This window comes from Quercus lobata, chromosome 5, assembly GCF_001633185.2.
Source record: "Quercus lobata isolate SW786 chromosome 5, ValleyOak3.0 Primary Assembly, whole genome shotgun sequence".
Taxonomy (NCBI): domain Eukaryota; kingdom Viridiplantae; phylum Streptophyta; class Magnoliopsida; order Fagales; family Fagaceae; genus Quercus; species Quercus lobata.
Genome location: NC_044908.1, coordinates 64,512,464 through 64,534,111, shown reverse-complemented (window position 1 = coordinate 64,534,111; position 21,648 = coordinate 64,512,464). Strand labels below are relative to the sequence as shown.

General features: G+C 34.7%; 3 protein-coding genes across 5 annotated transcripts; 1 reads left to right on the top strand and 2 right to left on the bottom strand.

Annotated features, from left to right (window-relative positions):
• The first annotated feature begins 953 nt into the window (after nt 1-953).
• LOC115991716 (alpha N-terminal protein methyltransferase 1) lies at nt 954-12,512 on the top strand. Of its 2 annotated transcripts, XM_031115580.1 has the most exons (7): nt 954-1,390; nt 2,750-2,808; nt 3,695-3,805; nt 4,887-4,988; nt 6,063-6,117; nt 7,327-7,424; nt 12,080-12,512. In XM_031115580.1, the coding sequence occupies exons 1-7, from the start codon at nt 973-975 to the stop codon at nt 12,203-12,205; spliced, it is 969 nt and encodes a 322-aa protein (XP_030971440.1). In that variant the 5' UTR covers nt 954-972; the 3' UTR covers nt 12,206-12,512. The 2 variants fall into 2 exon arrangements, with proteins under 2 accessions (XP_030971440.1, XP_030971441.1); XM_031115581.1 differs by lacking the exon at nt 6,063-6,117 and having other exon boundaries at nt 12,080-12,178.
• A 485-nt stretch (nt 12,513-12,997) lies between these two features.
• Nucleotides 12,998-15,031, bottom strand: LOC115993031 (putative leucine-rich repeat receptor-like serine/threonine-protein kinase At2g24130). 2 transcript variants are annotated; one of them, XM_031117298.1, is made up of 2 exons: nt 13,617-15,031; nt 12,998-13,512 (listed from the first exon to the last, which is right to left on the bottom strand). In XM_031117298.1, exons 1-2 carry the CDS (start codon nt 14,845-14,847, stop codon nt 13,133-13,135), a joined length of 1,611 nt encoding a protein of 536 aa, XP_030973158.1. In that variant the 5' UTR covers nt 14,848-15,031; the 3' UTR covers nt 12,998-13,132. The 2 variants fall into 2 exon arrangements, with proteins under 2 accessions (XP_030973158.1, XP_030973159.1); XM_031117299.1 differs by having other exon boundaries at nt 12,998-13,485.
• A 4,643-nt stretch (nt 15,032-19,674) lies between these two features.
• On the bottom strand, nt 19,675-21,648 carry LOC115988628 (transcription factor bHLH52-like). The gene is made up of 3 exons (XM_031112205.1): nt 21,537-21,648; nt 20,398-21,093; nt 19,675-19,994 (listed from the first exon to the last, which is right to left on the bottom strand). The coding sequence occupies exons 2-3, from the start codon at nt 21,079-21,081 to the stop codon at nt 19,782-19,784; spliced, it is 897 nt and encodes a 298-aa protein (XP_030968065.1). The 5' UTR covers nt 21,082-21,093; nt 21,537-21,648; the 3' UTR covers nt 19,675-19,781.

Here is a 21,648-nt window from a genome sequence, read left to right as displayed (position 1 = left end):
AACGATATTTTCCCGTTAAAATTAACGGTCTTTTACACACCCTTTTGTTGGGCGAAAATGGGTAATTACCCATAAAAATCTAACTATTTAGTTAGTTGACGCTGTTTGGAAACATATTGGAATTCTAGCAACTCGAGTTTCAAAGGCTCGATTTTGGGCCTGTAAATCGACTCTTTGAGGCTCGATTTGCATGTTTTACTCGGGTCTGAGTTGGCATTATTTTCACGTGGCATCTACTTGTAAATCGAGTCTTAGAGACTCGATTTACATTTACAGTAAAAAAAAAAAAATTTGCCTTTACACCTTCTCACCTCAACGACCACAAAACCACAGCAACAACAGCAATCCTAACAAAACCACCAAGAGAAGAAAGAGAAGTTTAAAAAAAAAAACCCAGAAACAGGTCGCCTGCAACCCAGGCCGCGCGACCCCAGGCCTGGGTCGCGCGCCTGGGGTCGCGCGGCCTGGGTCGCCTGCGACCCTGGGTCGCGCGCGACCTGGGTCGCCTGCGACCCTGGGTCGCGCGACGGGTCGCCTGCGACCTGGGTCGCGCGCCTGGGTCGCAGGCAACCTGTTTCTGGGCGCGACCCCAGGCCGTGCTGGTGAGAGAAGAACCCAGAGAAGGAAGAATGGATATTGAGGTGAGGTGAGAAGGTGTGGTTTTGTGGTTGTTGAGGTGAGAAGGTATAAAGGCAAAATTTTTTTTTTGTACTGTAAATGTAAATCGAGTCTCTAAGACTCGATTTACAAGTAGGTGCCACGTGGAAATTATGCCAACTCAGACCCGAGTAAAACATGCAAATCTAGCCTCAAAGAGTCGATTTACAGGCCCAAAATCGAGCCTTTAAAACTCGAGTTGCTAGAATTCCAATATGTTTCCAAACAGCGTCAACTAACTAAATAGTTAGATTTTTATGGGGAATTACCCATTTTCGCCCTTTTGTTGTGTGAGAGAGTGAAAAGAAAAGAAAAATGAGAGAAAATCTGTTGTCCTTGCCCTCCTATAAATTCTCCCCTACTCTCACTCCCACTCAAATCTGTTTCATCTCACTCCAAACTCCGAAGCTACGACGGGCACCACCACCGCCGCCGCCGCCGCCGCCGCACAGCAGAGTCCAGAAAAAGGCAATGGAGGTGGGAGGGTTAGATTCTAAAGGGCGCCAATTCAAGAACGCGGAGGAGATGTGGCGTGAACAGACGGGTGATCCCAGCAAGAAGTGCGATTGGTACAAGCATGGCGTGGGGTATTGGGAAGGCGTGGAGGCATCTGTCAATGGCGTTCTTGGTGGGTATGCCCAAGTCAATGAGCCCGATATTGAGGGTAGCGAAGCTTTCCTCAATACCCTCTTGTCTGAACGCTTCCCTAATTCTGATCACTTCGCTGCTCTTGGTATCTCAACTCTCTCTCTATCTGTCTGTCTGTTTTTTGTGCGTGTATATGTGTTTCAAATTTGAAAACTTTTAGTTCTTTGATGGGTTGAAAAATTATCTTAGGAGACCTCTCATAACATGTGTGGTCCCAAATATTGCATGATTCATAAGATACCTTGTCTGACGGGTGGGGTCAGTTGTCCATAGGTTTTATTGGCTAGAAGCTAGTCCAAAAGCTCCTATAACTAAAAGAAAAAGGGACTTTTATGGTTCATTTGGATGGAGGGGAGGGAGAGTAGAGTAGAGTTGCTCCCTTGCTCCTGCTCGCTCCCCCATCAATCCAAAAAAGCCATTAGTTCATTGCACACTATCGTGAAGAATTTTGAAATAAATATATATTATTACTTTTTGATTGGTAAGTAAGTTACCTTGTATCTACCCTTGTAATTGTGGAAAGAGGAGGTAACATTTAAGCTACAACTCATTGGTTTGGATCTTGAAATATTATGATTGGAAATTAGCATGATATAGGGAGAGAATGTAGGTATAGATGCTAGTGTGTGTGTGTGTGTATTTGTGACAGTTACAATAGGATTTGAGACATTTGGTGTTCGCTCTATGATGATTGTTCTTTATCATCAGCTAAAGACACCAATTGGTTTAACCTAGGTTCCTAATTCAATGACAAAAGACTTTATGTAAACACTTAGTATGTATCTGAAAAGCATGAGCTTGTGAGAAACGGTGAATCCATTATATATATGGTCTAATATGCTCTCACTTGTGGATCCGGACTCTATGTCAGGTTTAGACTCCCTCCAAATGAATGGGTCCTAAAACATGGGATTTTTACATGGAGAGGAGAAATGATTCAAACTCCAAACTATTTTTCTAATACAATGTAATAAATTAATTACCACTTATCCCAAAGCTTAAACTTACGAGAAAGGGTGAATGTTAAAAACAGTTACTTAATGCATCTGAAAGTAGCTGGTTTGTCCTGCCCATATCCAGAAAGAAGGCATCCCAAGTGTTTTCTTTTGTTCTTTCTTCCAAAGAAGCTGGTCTTACTCTTCTGAAGAAGTGCAGAATTGTCATTGTGGCGCAAGATGAAGGGTTACTGAAGGTTTCTAACATGAATTAGGATCTGCATTTCCCAATTGCATAAAGTTTAAATTACACATATTTGACAATGACAATTCGGGATTAGCATGACAATTCATCTTGCACCAAGATAGGATCAAAGGATATATATCATACGTATTCTCAATATCAGTTTAAATTACACAAAATTTGACACTTCTACTATTGCATATGACTACTGGATTAGCACTTTTATTGGCAATACCAATTTTTACCAGTAATGAAACTGCTGCAGATTGTGGTTCTGGCATTGGGAGAGTCACAAAAAATCTTCTCATAAGATATTTCAATGAGGTAAGGTATTATATCACCTATATATTATTTTCCCATTGTACCCTTTAAATTTTCCATATAAGCATTTTTACCCTCTAAAAGAAGAAACATCTTCACCATAGCTGATATCTTCTCTAACTTGTGGAGGGCTTAACACGAGAACATCTGTTGGCCAAACCAGGGGATTGTTAACTGTGTACTTTATTTCCAGAGGATCACACAAAAGTCTTCTTTTGTGTCATTCTCTGATTTGATTCTTGGTGCTGCCATCACTCTTCGTAGATGTAAAGGTTCCCTTTAACTAGTAAGGCTTACAGTATTTTGGGGTTCTGGATCAGGGGAGATCATGAGTTTGCTCCCCTCGATGCCTTTTTCTCTTTCTCTCATTTCTAGAAAGGAAAGAATCTTGGTTGACTCGTGTATCTTTTTGATTTTGGCTCCACCTCATGTCTTCTTAAAGATTCATCTTAGGGTCCTTTTATTTATTCACTTTTCAATCAACAAAAATCAAGGGAAAGTAAAGCTTATCATAGTTGAGTTAACCATATGCACCCAATGTTGAATATGGCTAATTCCTACCTTTTGTGTTCTTCCGTGGTTTTTCTTATATTTGACACAGGATATTATTACCTATATAACCTGGACATTTCTATATTTCTAATTTTCAGTTTTTGGATATCAAGATCTCTGCCCATGCCCCATGCATGCTAATGGCTGTCTTTACTTTATTTTTGTGGAGGTTTCGATCAGATACTGGGGATCCTGTTTTGTCTGCCTTACCTACATGATGCTTATCAGTTTTATTAACATTTAAGAGATTATTACCTGATGCAACCTGTACAAATTTGGAACATTCAATTTAGTTCATTTATCATAACTGACAGCAAATACTTTCCCTGACATCCAGGTTGATCTTCTTGAGCCTGTATCACATTTCTTAGACACTGCCCGTGAAAATTTGGGTCATACATCCTCAGATACGCACAAAGCCACTAATTTTTTTTGTATGCCTCTTCAGGTAATGAACTGACTACATATACATAAAAACAAAAGCATAAATACAATTCTTGTTTCAGAATTACCAATTATGATAAATCTATTTGAATATAGAAATTGCGTACTTGATAATTGAAAACAATTGCCAAAAACATAATCTAATATGTCAGCCAATGAATTGATGTATTTTTAACCCCCCTTTTTTTTCTTTTTCTTTTTAGTGTCCTTAGTATACTCCCCATGTACTTCGACCTTGACCTATCTTTTTTCTTCTTTATTTTAATAAAATTCTTTTCTTACTGATCCAAAAAGAAGAAGTAGAAGAAGTCAGGCAATGAATTATTTATGCTGCGGGCATCATTATTAATATATTTGTTTTATTCTTGAAGGTATTGCCAAACTTAGTAGAACCTATATTGTGAAGCATTTGGTTGTCATGTGGAACTAAAATAATTACTTTTTATGTTTGGGTTAATTACAATTGTTACCCTAAAGTGTGGAGCATTAGCAATGTGCACTCTAAACAACAAAATTTTGCAATCAACATCTAAATTGAGATTAATTTGCAATGTCCACACCGCCGATCGATAGAGTCAACTTAATAAGAGTAGTAGGTGAAGTAGAAATACGAGCTTTGATACCAAAACTGATGTAGAACAATGAACTCAGACACAGGACAAAACCACGTAAGTAACAATAACATGGAAGACACGTGAATCGGTCTACTTTTTTTCTTGATTTTGCATTTGTTTTTAAGTATCCTTTGGTTACCAATGGTAATTGTAGCTACTAATTCTTTTAATGCAGTATTAAAGGAAATTACCTAAAATTATTGTTTGATTTGATCTGTATAGCTTCTTGTATTCTTTTCTGTACAACATCACCTTTCCCCCCATCTCCCCCCCCCCCCCCCAACCACCAAAAAGCAAAAAAGATATTTTTTGCAAAATTGATGCCAATGAGATCTAACTCAAATGGTTTATGCTTCTCTCAAAAGAATGGGTGGAGGGTGAGATCTTATTTATGGGTTCAAAACCCATTTGGTGTGTGTGTACCAATCCAAAAGAGAAAAAATTGATTAACATTTCCTGTCTTCATCGTAGGAATTCACTCCAGATGCTGGAAGATATGATGTTATATGGGTGCAGTGGTGTATTGGGCATCTCACAGATGATGACTTTGTATCATTCTTCAGCAGAGCTAAGGTAATGTCATTCCCTAATATGGCACCTCCTTCCCCTGTGAAAAATTGCTATGAACAAGTTGAGTAAATTGCCTGGACTCATCAGAAGCCAAAACATTACAAACTTTTAGTTTTAGATAATTGGTTCTGTAAAAAGAATGAAATGAATTAAAAAATTGTTGACTAATCAAATGACTTAAAAAATTGAATTTCTTTCTTTCATTTAGCCTTAAGCTTTTCTCTTTCTTTGCTTCTAATCTTTCTCCTGTTGCTTGAATGATCTTGGGTTGGAGAGAATTTAATGTAGTAAGCGCCATGAAGATGGCCAAATTGAACCTTGACAAATGTGAATTCTTTTTTCTGGAAACAATTTCCTTTGTGGCCATATTGCTGCATAAGGGACTAAATGCTAAGTTACACCTTTGAGTTACACTAAGTTTCCTGTAATTGTTGCTAGTATGGCCAATGGAAGAATCTTCAAACTGCTGAGGTAACCAAGAACCTTGATTTGCTGTACCATTGAACTGATTACTGAAACAATGTTCTCATGCTTTTTATGTTTTATTTATTTATTTTTTCTGAGTCTACTTGTTTCACTGACATAACGCACTGCATAGGATTCAACACAACATACATTTTTTCTCCCTCAACATATAACAAAAAGGAAAAGTATATTTCTGGTTCTGTTTTAGCAAAATGATAACCCACCAAATTTTTTAATGCTAATTCATGAAGTTGTATAACCTGTTCTCTTTTTGACTGCTTATTAGTTATAAGTAGTGTATTAAAAGATTTTTCATCTCAGTTGTCTTTATTATTGTGGTATTAAGTGCTTGAGCTTTCTCAGGTTTCATTTGTTAGCCGCTGACTGATGTTCAGCACTTTGGTAGTAATACTAATGTTTTTGCCTTTTGCTTTGTTGGATGTTAATTTTTTTTTTCTTCCAACTTTGCATTTTCTTGGAGTTTGATATCTCAAAGATGTATATATGTGCAACCCTGTAGCCTTACCAGATTGTTATTACATTGCTTGACTATGAACATGGAAATGAACATATGTATGTGCTCACTTTAACTAACTTATATGTTGCTTCTAGGCTGGCCTAAAACCTGGTGGATTTTTTGTCCTGAAGGAGAACATAGCCAGAACTGGTACCTTTCCTTTTCTTTATTGTCACTAGTTATGCTAATATTTTCGTTTGACATGTTTGCACCAACAATTAAGATTAGTTTTCAATGCAGTAACTTAGGTCCCTACAACCTTTAAGTGGATGCCATTTTCTTTCATCTGCACAGCTTTGATGGCTCTGAAAATAGGGAGATTTTCTTATGCCATTCAAGCAACTCATAGGGGGTTACTTTATTACGTTTGTAATTAATTCCCAGATAAATATCCATATATGATAATTTGAAACATTTAAAAAATGTATTATGTACTTATCAAAAAAAAAAAAAAATGTATTATATCAATGCCAAAACATGCTTCAACTCATGCACTTTCCAGTAGATCTGAAAAAATACGAACTTAAAAATTAAAAACACATAACCAAATTTACTATAAGAGTCTGATTCATTTGTTTCCATTAAATTTTTTTTTGGCCCATCCTTCTCCCGTAATATTGGGATTGAGGGTGCATTATGGGTTCAAAGGCTCATTTGGTTCATGTTTAGCTTACCAATTAAAAAAAAAAAAAAAATTTAAAAATTAAAATTTTTATACACTTGCAATAGTATAGAGTATTTGAGATATCAAAGTCCAAGTATATGTGCAAAGATATTCGGACTCAATGTGAGTATTATGTGACTTATCTATTGTATTGGATGTGCTTTTAAAATAATTGAAGTTATAAAATTCTAGAAGATGGACTTATGCATATAGAATAAAGGTGCATTGAGTTGCATGGGAGTATGAAGTGCGGAAAGGAAATTCTTTGAAAGGATACGAGGCAATGGTCGCATCTGATTGCAATGTTAAGATGAAAAAGATTGAAGAAGACTATCAAGTTTTTGTTCACTTGTAAATGGTAGTACAATATTTTGTTCACTTGTAAAGGTACCAGTTTTATTGATTAATAAAATTTCTTTTGAAAATTTTCCAATGGTTTGATGCTAACTTCAGCCAAACCTAGGTATTTACTCTTAGATTTTCTATCCCGTTTGTTGCTGATTCCAAGTAACCTAAAGTGCTGATTCCTAGGTTATCTTTTTATTTATTTATTTTTTTTCTTCTTCATTTTTGTTGTTGCATCTGTTTTGGTTTTATCCTGCCTTGGTTTTGGTATTAGAGCTCATTGTTCTGCATCAACAAATTTTTTGCAATGGCAAAATGAACACATTTGGGCTGCTTTTACCTATTTGTAGGATTTGTGCTGGACAATGAAGATCGAAGCATCACCAGGTCTGATTCATACTTTAGGGAGCTCTTTCAGAAGTGTGGGTTGCATATTTACCAATCAAAGGTAAGCTTCAATTGGTGCATGTGCAAGCGTAAATGCTCTCTAATTCTCTACTTTTTGTTTCTTGACAATATTAAAAAAAGAAGAGACATATATGATATAGGCTGTGTTTGACACAACTAACAGCTTCTCTATGAGTCTTGGCAACTTTTTTTTTTGGATAAATAACATAAGAATATTATTAATAATAGAAAGATTGCCAAGCCGAGTACATTTGGGATGTACTATGGGGGCACAAATCAAGAAACAAAAGAACAACGGTCAAGAAAAATAGAAAAGGAAGAACAAGAAAAATGAGAAAAAACCACACTCCATTCAAAGAGAGTGTGTAAGAAAAAAGACTTAATCTCTAGCAAAGAACGTTCACAACCCTCAAAGCTTCTAGCATTCCTTTCATGCCAAATGCACCAAATCAAGCAATGAGGCACTAATTTCCAAACATCAAAGTGACAATGTCGCAAAGTTTCCTTGCCAAGCCTCAAACAACTCAAGAACAGTATGAGACGTAACCCATTGAATACCAAACAAGCAGAAAACCAAAGACCACAACTCCCAAGCTATGAAGCAATGAAGTAGAAGATGATCCACCGACTCCCCACACCTCTTACACATATAGCACCAGTCAAGCACTATCACTCGTTTTTTACGAAGGTTGTTTGTTGTTAAGAACTTACCTATGGAAGCAGACCAAGAAAAGAAAGCTACCCTTGGAGGAACCTTCAATTGCCATATCATTCTCCATGGAAAGGAAACAAGAGTAGGAGGGTAGAAGGAGCTATAATAACCTCTAACCTCAAAACCTCTATTCCTTGTAGGCTTCCAACAAACCTTATATGGGCCAAACCCCCGCACTGTCGAAGAATAGACCAACCCCATAAACCGGTCAAAGGCTTCTTCTTCCCAATCTTGTGGTGGACGACAAAATTGCACATTCCAGTGAAACCTCCCAGCAAACCAACCAATAACTTCAGCCACCGAGGAATCCTTTGACCTACTAAGATAGTAAAACTCCGGAAAGGCCTCTTGGAGAGTACAATCCCCACACCACACATGCTTCCAAAATTTCACTCTAGTACCATCCCCCACATTATAAACAAGGAGTTTAGAGAAGTTCAACCAGCCACTTCTAATGTATCTCCACAAGTTGACCCCATAAGGACTTGTCATCTCTTTCGTACACCAACCACCCCAAATGTTCCCATATTTTGCCTCTATAACCCTCCTCCATAAAGCATCAGTCTCCATGCCATACCTCTACAACCATTTTCCTAGCAAGGCAGAATTAAAGTTTCCCAACCGTCTTATACCCAACCCCCCAACCTGCAAAGGCCTACATACCTTGGCCCAATTAACTAAATGTATTTTAGGTTCACCACCAATCCCATTCCACAAAAATCTCTTTGTAATTTCTTCATACGCTTTGCCACCTTACCCGGTAAAGGAAGAAGGGAAAGAAAGTATGTAGGTAAAGATGAGAGTGAGTTTTTAATGAGTGTCACCTTACCCGCTTTAGATAAATACATTTTCTTCCAACATGCTAATCTCCTCTCCATTCTCTCTAGGATAGGATTTCAAATAGATAAATCCTTAAATCTTGCACCTAATGGAAGGCCCAAATATTTCAAGGGCAAAGAAGACTGCCCGCACCCCAACAAACCCACCAAAGCCTCCAAATTGTGTACCCCACCAATAGGTACCAACTTAGATTTCCCCAAATTAATACAAAACCCTGACACCTTCTCAAATCTAGCAAGAATCACCCTCAAATTAGCAATCTGAGAAGGTTCAACATCACAAAAAATCAAAGTGTCATTTGCAAGAGTCGGCAACTTTATAATTGTTATGCCATTTGTGGGTGTGTCTGATTTATTTTAAATTATTCTTTACGTTGGTGACATCAGAATGTTAACCTATTACAATTTCATCCCTACCTTTGGAAACTTGAGGCATGGCCCAAGGGCAGACTGCATACTTTCTTATATTATACACAAGCCCTGAGATTAGTTTTGGTAGAATCTGAAAATAAATGTAAAATTAAGTAGTATAAAAAGGTTACATAACTAATGGTCCATATTTAAAGGTTTTCCTTTGGAGAATGTGTAGCTTGAATTTTCAAAGAGTCATTTATGTAGGTTGTTCAAGAATATTGTCAGTTGGTACTGTAGCTACTCAAAAATAGCTAAATTGAAATTCAGTGACTGATAGAAGTCAGTTCTTTACCTAGAAGGAAGAAAAAAGAGATAGAAAGTCATTCCCCTGTCAGACATGCAGTTTATCTACTTTTTCCCTTTCTCTGGTCTTTTTACAAATCCTTTGCATGTGGATAAATTGCTGGAAAAGTTACAGTGGACTTAAGTGGTGCTATAGATGAGAAGTTCAAATTTTAGTTGGTGGATTGGGAACTTGCTTGTTGTCCTTCTAAGTTGAAGTGTTTATAATTGGGATGAAAATGGTGTTTCCTGGGTGAGCGGATGACAGATATAGTGGGGAGCACTCACAATTGTAGTCATATGCTTCTGTTAATTCTTGGAGTACACAAAAGATAGGGGATCCATTCTAGGAATCTCATGTTTGGTCAAGTTTGCCAAGATTGAGAATCAGAGTAAGTTGATTCACTGATGAGCCTATTATATTTCAATATCCTGATGGATGAGTGGACTGATAGATAGTTAGGGAAGCCTAACATAATGTGATATATCTGGGCTGATATATATGTATTTGGAATTTAATTCTAGGCTGTTTGATGTGGACTATTTGGTTGGAACGTAATCTTAGTTTCTTTGAAGATTTTGAGAAGACGTTGGTTGAGTTAAAAGATTTGTGCCAGCGTAGACTGTTTGACTGGTCTCGGTACTGGGGTTTTACAGATTGCTCTTCTCTTCTACTGTTTTTTTCTTCTATTAGACTAGGCTCTTGATTTCTTTGCTTTTGTCTACTGTTTATGCTTTTTTGTGTTCATCATAATGAACACCCTGTATGTTTCTTTCTTATTTCATTAATAATAGTTCTTATATTACCTATCAAAAAAAAAAAAAAAAAAGATATCTGATCTCTTTATTGAGAGGATCAAGTGATATGCAATGTCATTGGAAGAGCATCTGCTGTAGCATTAGCAATCCTAAAAACGATTTCTTAGGAACTTTATTCGGGGTACATTAGGTGATGACCAAGAATGTTGTTGATGTGTATTTGGTTGTAAAGGACAGTATGGGCCACATAAGAGTAGTTTGGTGTAGAATACAATTCTTCTTTACCTCACGTGGATTATTTATTTATTATTGGGGAGAGAGAGAGAGATCTGGTTCCAAGGGATGTCTTAATAGAGATAATACAAGTTATGTTAAAATAGCAAAAACTGGGTGGCTTAAAGATGACATATAAGTTTATTTTTGGGGACTTGGGCTCTAGGGAGAGTTTGGATTCAGCTGTTTTCATAAACAATATTGAAGTATTGGAGATAGAGAATTATGTAAAGATTGTGGCTTCAGGAATTTTTTTTAGGGAGGTTAATAAGAAACTTAAATTATACAAAATTTAATAAAGAGATAACTTGAATATAATAATGTTACAAAAAAAAAAAAATGAAGCATTACAATTTTTTTCTACTAACAAAGAGAAAAGGAAAATTATTGTGACGGCAAAGCCAAAAAGAACATTACCAAAGAGAGCATAATTTGAGCTAGTCTTGTTTTTGTTTGTGTTATTTTTGTTGTTATTTGGGCCATTTTTTTTTTTTTTTTGGGGTTAAGGATTATGTTAGAGGGTCTAGAATTATTTTTGGAGTAATGCTATATCTACAAGACTACAATATTTTTAACATAAATCTTATGCAACAATTTGTTATTAGTGGGTTAAAAAGTGATGTCAGTATTGTGCCCAAATTAGAATTAGTAACCGCTTTCCGGTTATCACATAAAATTTGTTGTGAAATTATTTTAAAAATGTTTACTCTTATTTTTATTAAACCTAAATTCTTGTAATTCTTAAGTTAGGGTGGTCAATATTTTTATTAGGGTGGTCAAAATATGGTAACTTAGTGTATGTGTGTGTGTGTGTGTATATATATATATATATATTTTTTTTTTTTTCAAGAATATATATACATTTTTTGGCAGGTCAGGGTGGTCCTGGGACCACCTTGGGTTACATATTGAGCCGCCCCTGCCTTTGTCCTACCTTATAGCTGGAGTTGCCTACTTCTATTTTGATAACAGCTTCTGGAGTCAACAAATTTTAAATTTAGTATCTGTGAGCTGGATGTCTAGGTGATGCCCATGAATGCAGTTGATGTGTATTTTGGTCTATAACCTAAAAAATCAAGTAAAATTGAAACATAAGCATGGGCTAGGACACTGATTGGAATTCAAATCCTGGAATTTGAATTCCTGCTGTAGGTGAGTTTGTGGATGCAAATGGAATGAGTTTGCCCCTTTTTTGGTATAAAGGTAGAGAATTGATGAGCGTAACCGGTTCTCTTTGATACAGTTATTCCTTGAAGTTTATTCCATGTATCAAATAATTCATTTCGATAACTGGGATTCTTCTCTCTCTCTTGAAATTTGAAAGCTTCTTGTTCAAAAGCTTATCTTAAAATGAATTGCAGTGGTATGCAATAAAATCAATTTAATTTTCTAACTCAAGATTTTCTTTTTAATCAGGATCAAAAGGGATTGCCTGAGGAACTATTTGCTGTGAAGATGTATGCATTAACTACTGATTCACCAAAGAGGGTTCACAGGACCAGATCTAAAGTAAAAGCAAATATGCCTAGAATCATTAAGTGAGGAAATTTGTGGTGAACTTCCGATTCCCAACCAGATAGAGATTTTATGTGGACAATGAGAGTGCTTGTCACTCTATGAGGGCATGGGTTGAAGACCTAGGATGCATGTGTAACTTAAAATCATGCAACTTTTTGGTGGTTGTGTTTGGACAAAAAAATTAATATTTGCACAAGAATGTATCAGAATGGGGATTATAATCCCATCATGTAAAATTCAATTAGATACTAATTTTTTTGTTTTGATATTATGTAATCAAACTATCTATATATATTTATTTATTTATTATAAAAAAAGGTAGTACCTTCGCAGTTGACATCCTAAGGTAACTAGGAATCTCGAGTAAACTCATCCCATTAATTCTGCAACCTTGTGTGACTCTTAAAAAGCTGTACATAAAAGCTAATAAGTAAAAAGCTAACTTATAATCTATCATAATTAATTGATTGATGAAATTCTTGTTTAAATTGCTGTTAGCTGCTTCTTAACTCTGATTTCACTAATAAGTTTGACCGTCCACTTTGCCTCTTAAAGAATGCACAGGCTCTTGCATAAGAGCAATGTTTTTACGTAGTTATATTTTCTAAGTGTCACAACTTTGTCAGCAGATAGTTATAATGACTTTTGAGTGAAGTTGTGGTGTGCCTTTATGTTAGAATTCATTTCCTTCTCCCTTGTATGTGTGTGTGTTTGTTTCTCAAAAAAAAAAAAAAAAAAAAAAAACTATATGGTCCGAAATAACATTGGAGTAGTAAACATTAGTACTTTAAGTAAACAATATGATTGAAAAAAAAAAGGCACTATATGGTCTGAAATAACATTGGAGTAGTAAACATCAGTACTTTAAATAAACAATATGATTTCATAAATCAAAATTACCTAGCTTGAACTTGTCCCTTTCACTTAGATTTAAATCTAGAAATGGAAAGTTTATCTTGATTGTATGCGCTTGTGACCTTTATCTCCAGGTGATCTTTTATGAGTAGGAGATGCCAAAACATTCCAAGATTCATAAGCTCTAGTTATAATATCAGCAATCTGACTTAAGTGCGGATGATGACTGCTTGACTGATCTGTGCACATTAAACCTAGGCGTATTAACTGTTTCGCTTGATCAAACGAATTTTCTGTCATTTTCATTCTCTCATCAATCACCTCTCTCAGATTTCCAGGATAATGCTTTCTGATGTGATCAATAAAGCGAACCTCACCACTCTTGGACTCATCACTCAACCTGCTGCTAACTAAAATCTCCAGTAAGAATACTCCAATCTTGTGAATCTCTGAAAGCAAATTAGATATCCAATTAACTAAAACAAAACAAACATAAGCATTAGCAGAAGAAGGGTAAGAAGAGAGGAAAATATAAACAGACAATGAAAATTAATCCTAGATTTACTAAAATATAACTTACTCCTTGTACTACTGCTTTGATCTCCAACCTTAAACCTTGAAATCAATGGCTCTAGGTTGTCAGACAACAAAACACTGCTTGTCCTGAGATCATACCCTACTTCAGGCCATTCCTCATGCAGATAACACATCCCCTTCACCACTCCCATCAATATTTTCAACCTGTGCTTCCATGATGGAGCTGACCTTGATAACCACATTTCAACATTCTCACCCTCCATCCATTCTGTGATAATTGCCCTCAGCTTTCGTCTACTACAGGATCCCAAGACCTGAACTATGTTCTCGTGAGATAATTGAACAAGAACCTTGCATTCTTCTTCAAATCTCCGTTGGCTTTCTCTTGAAATGTCATCCCTATAGATCTCAATCCTCACTTGGGTACCATCTCTTAGTACTCCTCTGTACATATCAACTCCCTCGCCTTTTCCCACCAAATTCTCTCTTGAAAACCCATCAGTTGCTGCCTTAAGCATCGACGGTGTGAACTTGTTCTCTCTACGAAACACTCTAGGCAGAAAATCAGGCCTTACAAAAAAAAGCCACCCAAAGCAACCCACCATCAGAATCACAAAAATGGGGAAACCAACCAACAAGATTATGACTTTGATAGTAAACTTCTTCTGGTTTGGGAGAAGACCCGAATGAATAAAACTTGAAGCATTAAAGCGTTTAAAGAACTCGGTATCAGACATTGTACTTTCAGAAAAATAATTGTATGACAGATTAAGAAGTGTAAGGTTTGTAAGGGGAGAGAAGCTGTGTATTGGAACATCACCAGTAAGTTCATTGTGGCTCAAATCAAGAGCTTGGATTTGGGTGCATTGGAGGACATCAATTGGAAAACTACCCTTCATAGAGTTGTTGGACAAATCAATTGATAAGATGCTTAATGGGCAGTACTTCCAAAAGAAACTGAATGACAAGTAGAGTGGCGCGATCTTAGGACGGCTTCTAAGGTCTATCTTGGGGAATGTTTCTACACAGTTTGGGTTCCTTGACTCATTGCAGAGATGACTTGCAACAATGGTGGATTTGAAGATTTCGTTGAGGTCAGAGGAATTGCAGTATCTTAAGGATGGGTTGTGGATGCAATTATTCCTTATGGTGGTGCTGAAATCTGGAGGTGGTTTTAAATTGTTGAGGTCTTCTACCACTGATGCTGAGTGCATAGCACGTGATAAGGCCAATATTATGGAGAAAAATAGGAGAGTTTCTGAAATGGAAGCCATGAATGTAGTTCTGCTTGAATGTGTTTGTGGGTTTGTCAAAGTTTCAGATTCTTACTCTATATGAAAAGTAAAAACTGTTAATAACTGGATGATGGTGGTTTAAAAAGTGTGGGCAGTGGGCTACTTTGGCGGGACAGTTAGTGAGCAGTCACTGACTATCCTGATAAAAAATAGTGTTATGATATCATCTTCAAAGACTCTTTCGTGTAACTATTTTTTTCCTCAGTTTTTTGTTTTTTAAAACAATTTTCCATTTTCTAACTCAAGAAACTTGTTTAATAACCTAAAGTAAGTAGAAATTGAAAATAGGCTTTTACCTGTTTTCAATTCCTAATTCTTAGAAAACACGAAGAAAATAATTTGGAAACCATAATTAATGAACTTGCGCCCTAGTTCTAGCTTCTAATTACCCCACTGGCAGCAAAACACGGAATTCCAAGAATATTTTTCCTTTCTTTCTCTCTTCTACGATGGGCTGTTTCTCTGCATTCCACATTTAAAATCTATGCTGTTTCTCTCACATGAATGTGCTTGCTGGTGGCATCATTGTAATCTTGTTTGCTTTCTTGCTCAAAAAAAAAAAGCCTATGGTTTATCACTCTATCTGGTCTATGCCTATCTATGATTTATTTGACTTGTGGTTTATCATCTATCTAATATGAAGCTAGAGACTTATGGTTTATTTTATGGTAAAGTGGGAGCCCATGTTGCTTAACATGTGGTTTTGCAAATGCCATGTGTTAAGTTAGTAGTATATACTAAAATGTACTTCACCAAATTGACTAAGCCATTGAGCATCATACGACATTTGCTAATCGCTGGCAAGCGGCTACCATACTCCTACCAAATAAATCATAGTTAATAGTTAATTTATTTGCGTGGCCCTTTTTGTTTTTTGAAAATATACAACCATTGTTAGCTTTGTCAATATGATATAGGCTCACTCTTCTATGTTATATGTCTCATAAAGACTGCACCACTTTTTGAATTTGGTAAACAAGAGAACACAACCAATGATTATACATATAATCTCTTATGGACCTTCTCAAATGAATTGGTTTTGGCGTTGGATCTCTCTCTTCGGCCTTAAGCTTCCACCTAAACAATAATTTGCAGGAGAAAATACAACATCAAAGTTATTTTGTATCTTAACTATTTCCTTAAAAAAAAAAAAAAGTTGGGAGAAGATCCTCTCCGCAGGCTTTAATTCCCTCCAGTTTTTTAGCTAGATGTAAGATATGTGGCATTTAATTTTGATTTTGTGTGGTTTACATAGACTTGACAAAATTAGACCTGGACCCATTAACCTCCCTACATTTGAATGAAAAAATAGAGTAGAGTAAGAGAAATAACAACTTGTTTTAGTATGATAAGTTTCTAACATGAACCCAATTTTGATCCAATCAAACTCGCTCATCAAGCCTTTATTATCAAATTTTAAACTTAATTTTTTATTGAATCATTTTTAATTTTTTCTTGTGTACTAAAGTTAATTATATTAAATTTTCTATATTGTAAATGAATGTACCAATGACATTACTCATAATTTTGACAAACAATTTTCAAATATAAATGTTTTTAGTGTTTGAACCTAATGTACTTCACTTAATATATTGTACCTAAGTTTAACCTATTGGAAATATTATTTGTAAATGGATAATTATAAAAGATTAGCATTAGTCAAAATGTTGAGTGACATGGAAACAAAATGACATGGTTTAAATGGAATTAGAAATGAAATTAATGTGGATTAGGCTAAGGGCAAAAGTTATGTACAATTCTTTAAGTGTTGCATCTTAGACTATTAAGTTCAATCATGTAGTTGAATTGATCAATGAATCATGTAATTGAATTGAATTGTTTTTGGAATTTATAACACTACTTTATTATATTGGTCAATACAACAACGTAATTGAATTTGATTGAAAAATATAAGACAAAAGACCTACAAAACAGTACCTATTTTAGTATTTAGCTGAAATTTTGAAGGTGTTATTTTTTTGAAGGTGTTATTTAGCTCATATACGTGACCAAACTATTACATTAATATTGAATTTTGTTCTAACAAATCTCATTCATGCGTACTTCGTGCACGTGGACATGTATTATATCAAACTAGTATGTAACTCGTGCTTACGCACGAGAATGGTAATTAAATTGAAGTGGTGTTATTGATGTTTACTTGGGTTATAAAACATATAGGATATTAGTTCAACCAGGACATTCGGAGGTATCAAAATAGTTTTTTCTTGCAATTTTCATAATATTGGTTATGTGAAGTTTCTCATTACACTTCTATTATGTATATAATTTTGAAAATCATTATTGGATACTACATATACAATATCTATTCACAACCATTGTCCATGAAATTCTACTAAATATAACTCAAAACAAAAGAATAAATTGGTTTAATAGTATCTCCTAAATTGAATGGGGATAGGTGCATGAGATCGTTCAACTCAATTACAATATATTACGTTCAAGATCCTGACATACAAAATAATAGAATAGAAACAGTATAAATATGCTCATTAGTTCAAAGAAAAAATAATAGCAAAAATCTAAATAATTTAATTTGTACGAAAAGCTAATAAAAGCAAAATTCAATTTTGAATCTAATTAAATTTTCTCTAAACATTGGTTATATATATGATTAGGTTTTTAATGGTTTATTTATATTAAACTAATCGTTTTCTACATTGAATTAAGTTACTTGACACAAAAATTAAAAAACTCACATTAGATGAGACACGTGGCGCAAAATTAAAGTCTAATTGAATTCCAATTTTTATATTGAATTAATTCTCTCTCTCTCTCTCTCTCTCTCTCTCTATATATATATATATATATATATATACACATATATCAAATTGTTGCAATTAATGCCATTCCATCAGAGATTTTTTTTTTTTTTTTTTTTTGAGAAACCATCAGAGATCTGAACAATGGATTTCATGTCCCCTTAGTATTAGAAAATGTAGATTTTTTTTCTAAAATTTTATATCTGGTCCTCAATTTTTGACTTTTGTTTTAAAAGCTCCTTTTATTTATTTATTTATATATATCAAATTTCTTGTTTATGACAGGGTTTCCATTGTTCAAAATGATTTGGACATAAAGAGTTTTGCATTGGCACTCAACACTGAAAGAAGTTATCGATATTTATGATAGAGTTCCAAGAGAGGTTCCCTTAACTTGGGTTGTTTGTAACTACTAGGTATGCAAAACTTTCAAATAAAGTTGATTTTTTTTTTTAATTTTTTAAAAAGAAACATAAAAGTATTTTTTAATACTGAAAACAATTCTAAAATTTCCTTTTGGACACCTTTTTATTATTTTTCCTTTTTCTTCCCCTTGATTTATTATTTCCTACATCTTGTATATCTAATTGCAATATGTGTGTGCTCCTCTTGAAAGTGATTGGAGGAGCTTTTTGCTGCAATTGCAAACATCATGGAGAAGGAAATTTATGGTCTGTTTGGTTGTGTTATTTAAACAATAATCTTTGTTATTTAAACAACACAATTTGTATTTTTACAACACTTCTTCACCTACATATATTTCTACAATACTTAAATAACGTTACTAGAACAAAGTTGCCATGAGTCCTTAATAAAGCTATTTTTATAATATATTACAAACATTATTAACGCCGGAAAGTCTATTACCATTATTAATAAATGTGATTGATTTGATTGGAAGTCTATTATTGTACTTTTCTTATTAACTTTCTTTTTGCTTGAGGCTAAATGATGAAATAATTTTGACGCTTTCTGTGCCTTCCCAACATTACTAGATTTTGTGTAATTCTTTTTTTGTTTGTTTGTTTTGGCGGGGGGTGGTGTTAAAGGATATAAAAAAAGACGTTAATACTCTTCCGGTTAGGTACATGTGTTAGAATTACACACTTAAAACATGGGGTAAATATAAATGTTAATATAGAACAGAATTATGTCAGAATGAATATAATTTTCTGTTTCATTTTTTTTTAGTAAACTGTAATACTTATTAGAACACACACAAAAATAATAATATTTAATTTTATGTTGTATTAATATTCAATTTTATTATGTTCTATTAATTATAGTATATATTGTGCCTGTATCTTTTTTTTTTTTTTTTTTTTTTGGGAGATAATATCATAATATACACAGAAGACAGGAAATGGGAAAGGAGGGAGTGGGAAAACAAGACTTACAACACTATCTGTATCTTCTTTTTATGAAAAAAAATTATGGAATGTATAATAAATTGTGATTAGTATAATATAAAGTAAAACACTTGTAATAAGACAAATAATTTTTATTCCGGATCAGGATTATTCGAATAAGAATATATTGAATAGGAGTGGCATTCAGATAAGTGTCCGTGGTTATGTTGACTTGTCCCATTCCTTTGATAGAGAATTTTGTCATTTTGTGTGAATCATCCTTCTCTAAAAGACCATTCACAAAACATGGTAGTCATTGACAATTTGACATATCCCTTGTAATGAAAAGTTTAATATATCGTTTTGAATTGGCTTCTTCTTCTGAAAACCAAATGATTGATTAACTTATAATCCAACAAATCCCACATCCATGATTAATTGAACCATGGATGGACCTGACCTCCACCTTTGAAAAGAAGTAGTACTTCTCAATGGTGTTCTAATTTTAAACCCTGACTTGGTTTGGATTTTGGTGATAAACACTTATATTTAAAAGTACAATTGGTTTAGTATTAAAAGTTCATTTTGCGACTGGAAAGGAATGAAAAAAGCAGTAATTCATTTCTTGGAAAAGAGAAATTTACAAGAAAGTGATTTACATATTACCACCTACCAGTAAAACTAGAAACTAGGAAGGAAAAAGTTACAACAAAAAATAAAAGGAAAACGAAAAACAAAAATAAAACTACACTAACAAGCAAATTAAGCAATGTGATCACTGTCAGCCATCGGTTTTGGTTTGCAGCAACTGATCAATGTCCTCGACGATAAATGGCTTTAATTGGACTTCTTTATCATCAGCTAGAATTTGAAGAAATTCTTTTGGAACCAAGCACTTCTCCTCTGAGGACAACTTCTCTTGAATAATTGGTGATGCAATTAGAGCTTGGAGTTCTTCTCTTGAATAATTGGTGATTGGTTCTTCTTTTATTTCCTGCATGTACAAACCACACTAATTAACGGCTTTATATAATTGACTTTGGGCATAATTAGATTTCTTTTCATTAAAGAATACAAAAAAAACTAGTAACACCTACATGATTTATTAATTAGTTTCGGTTCAGTAGCTTAAAACTAGGAAAATCAGTAAGTTAAAGTGTTAAACCAACATTTCAGTTATTCTATCACAAAACTATTCTGTGTAAATTTCAATTCTTGCCATGTAACTAATTAATTGTCAAAAACCAACAAAACCTAAAATCACTGCCAACCAAGAAAGATAATGCTCTTCAAAAAATTAGATGAAATTTATAATAAAATAAAAATACATTAACCCCAAAAAACAATAAAGAAAAAGAAAATAGAAAGTAAAAAGATTGGAAAGAAATGAAGAAGACCTGAATTGAGCCCATGAGTTGAAGAACTGAAGCTTGAGCCTGCAAGTACTTGACATAATTGAAAGCAGCATGGAACATCTCAGCAGTGTTCAACCTATGCCCACCAGGAATCAACTTCCCAAGTTCCTGAGTCTTCTCTGTTATCTTCCTTCTCCTTTCACGTGCAGCAATACTTTGAGCAGACAAGCTCACTTTCATGGGTTTCTTCACACTACTCTGAGGACTAGTAGTACTACTTCCACAACCATAGTTACCTGATGATACTAGAAATTGAGCCATAACTTCCGGCATGGACTCGGGTACCAAATTATCAGGATTTGGAACATACCCATCATAGAAACCAGGTGTGAAATTCGAGTAGTAATAATTTGAATTTCCACCACCATAAGTACTAGTTCTCTGGCGTTTTGGGTACTGGTAGGAGTAGGAGTCATCCAGCAAAAACATTTCCGGTGAGTGGATGCCGGAGGTGATCAAGTTATCTGATGGGGCAGCAGAGAAGTATGGGAGTAGATTGGTGTAGCTGTCCACATGATACAAGGATGACTCATCGGGCTGCTCGAAATGTGAATCAAGCTGGTAATTTTCTTGTGCAAGAGCTAAATTGTAGTCAAAACTGAGGTCTGCTGCTAGCTCTGGTTGGAAACTGGTCATGTCCCAGTTGGAGCAAAAGCTTAAAGCCATGGAAATGAGAATCTAAGGGGAACAAAAAAACACAAAAAAATCATTAGAATGTGACCCGAAAGAAATATTGTATTATTGGAATATGAAGCAAACAAGGTATGTGTAATTATTACAAAGCTCAAATACGGCTTTTCATTTTAAGTACTTGTTAAATATAGTTTAATAACTACTACTTAAATACTGCAATAATTAGTAATTAGTCCTCACTCAAAAGAATGAAGCCATATATTTTTCTATAGCAAAGAAAAAGATGAAGTGGAGCTACAAAAGCAGTTAGTAAAGTTAAAAATAAGAAACTGTAAAGCCCATGTGAGAGAGAGAGAGAGAGAGAGAGAGAGAGAGTGCAATAACAAAGACAACCTTTCTTTCAAATGATATCTAAAACCAAAAGAAAGATAATAACAGACATAGACACACAAAGAGAGAGAGAGAGAGGTAGAGAGAGAGAGATAGACCTTAGAAGATACTGTCTTTGTTTGTGTGTGGTTTGTTGAATTGCAGGAGACCTAAAGTCACTGAGACTGTGAGTAACAAACCTTATCAAACTAACACTCACTCACTGTTTGA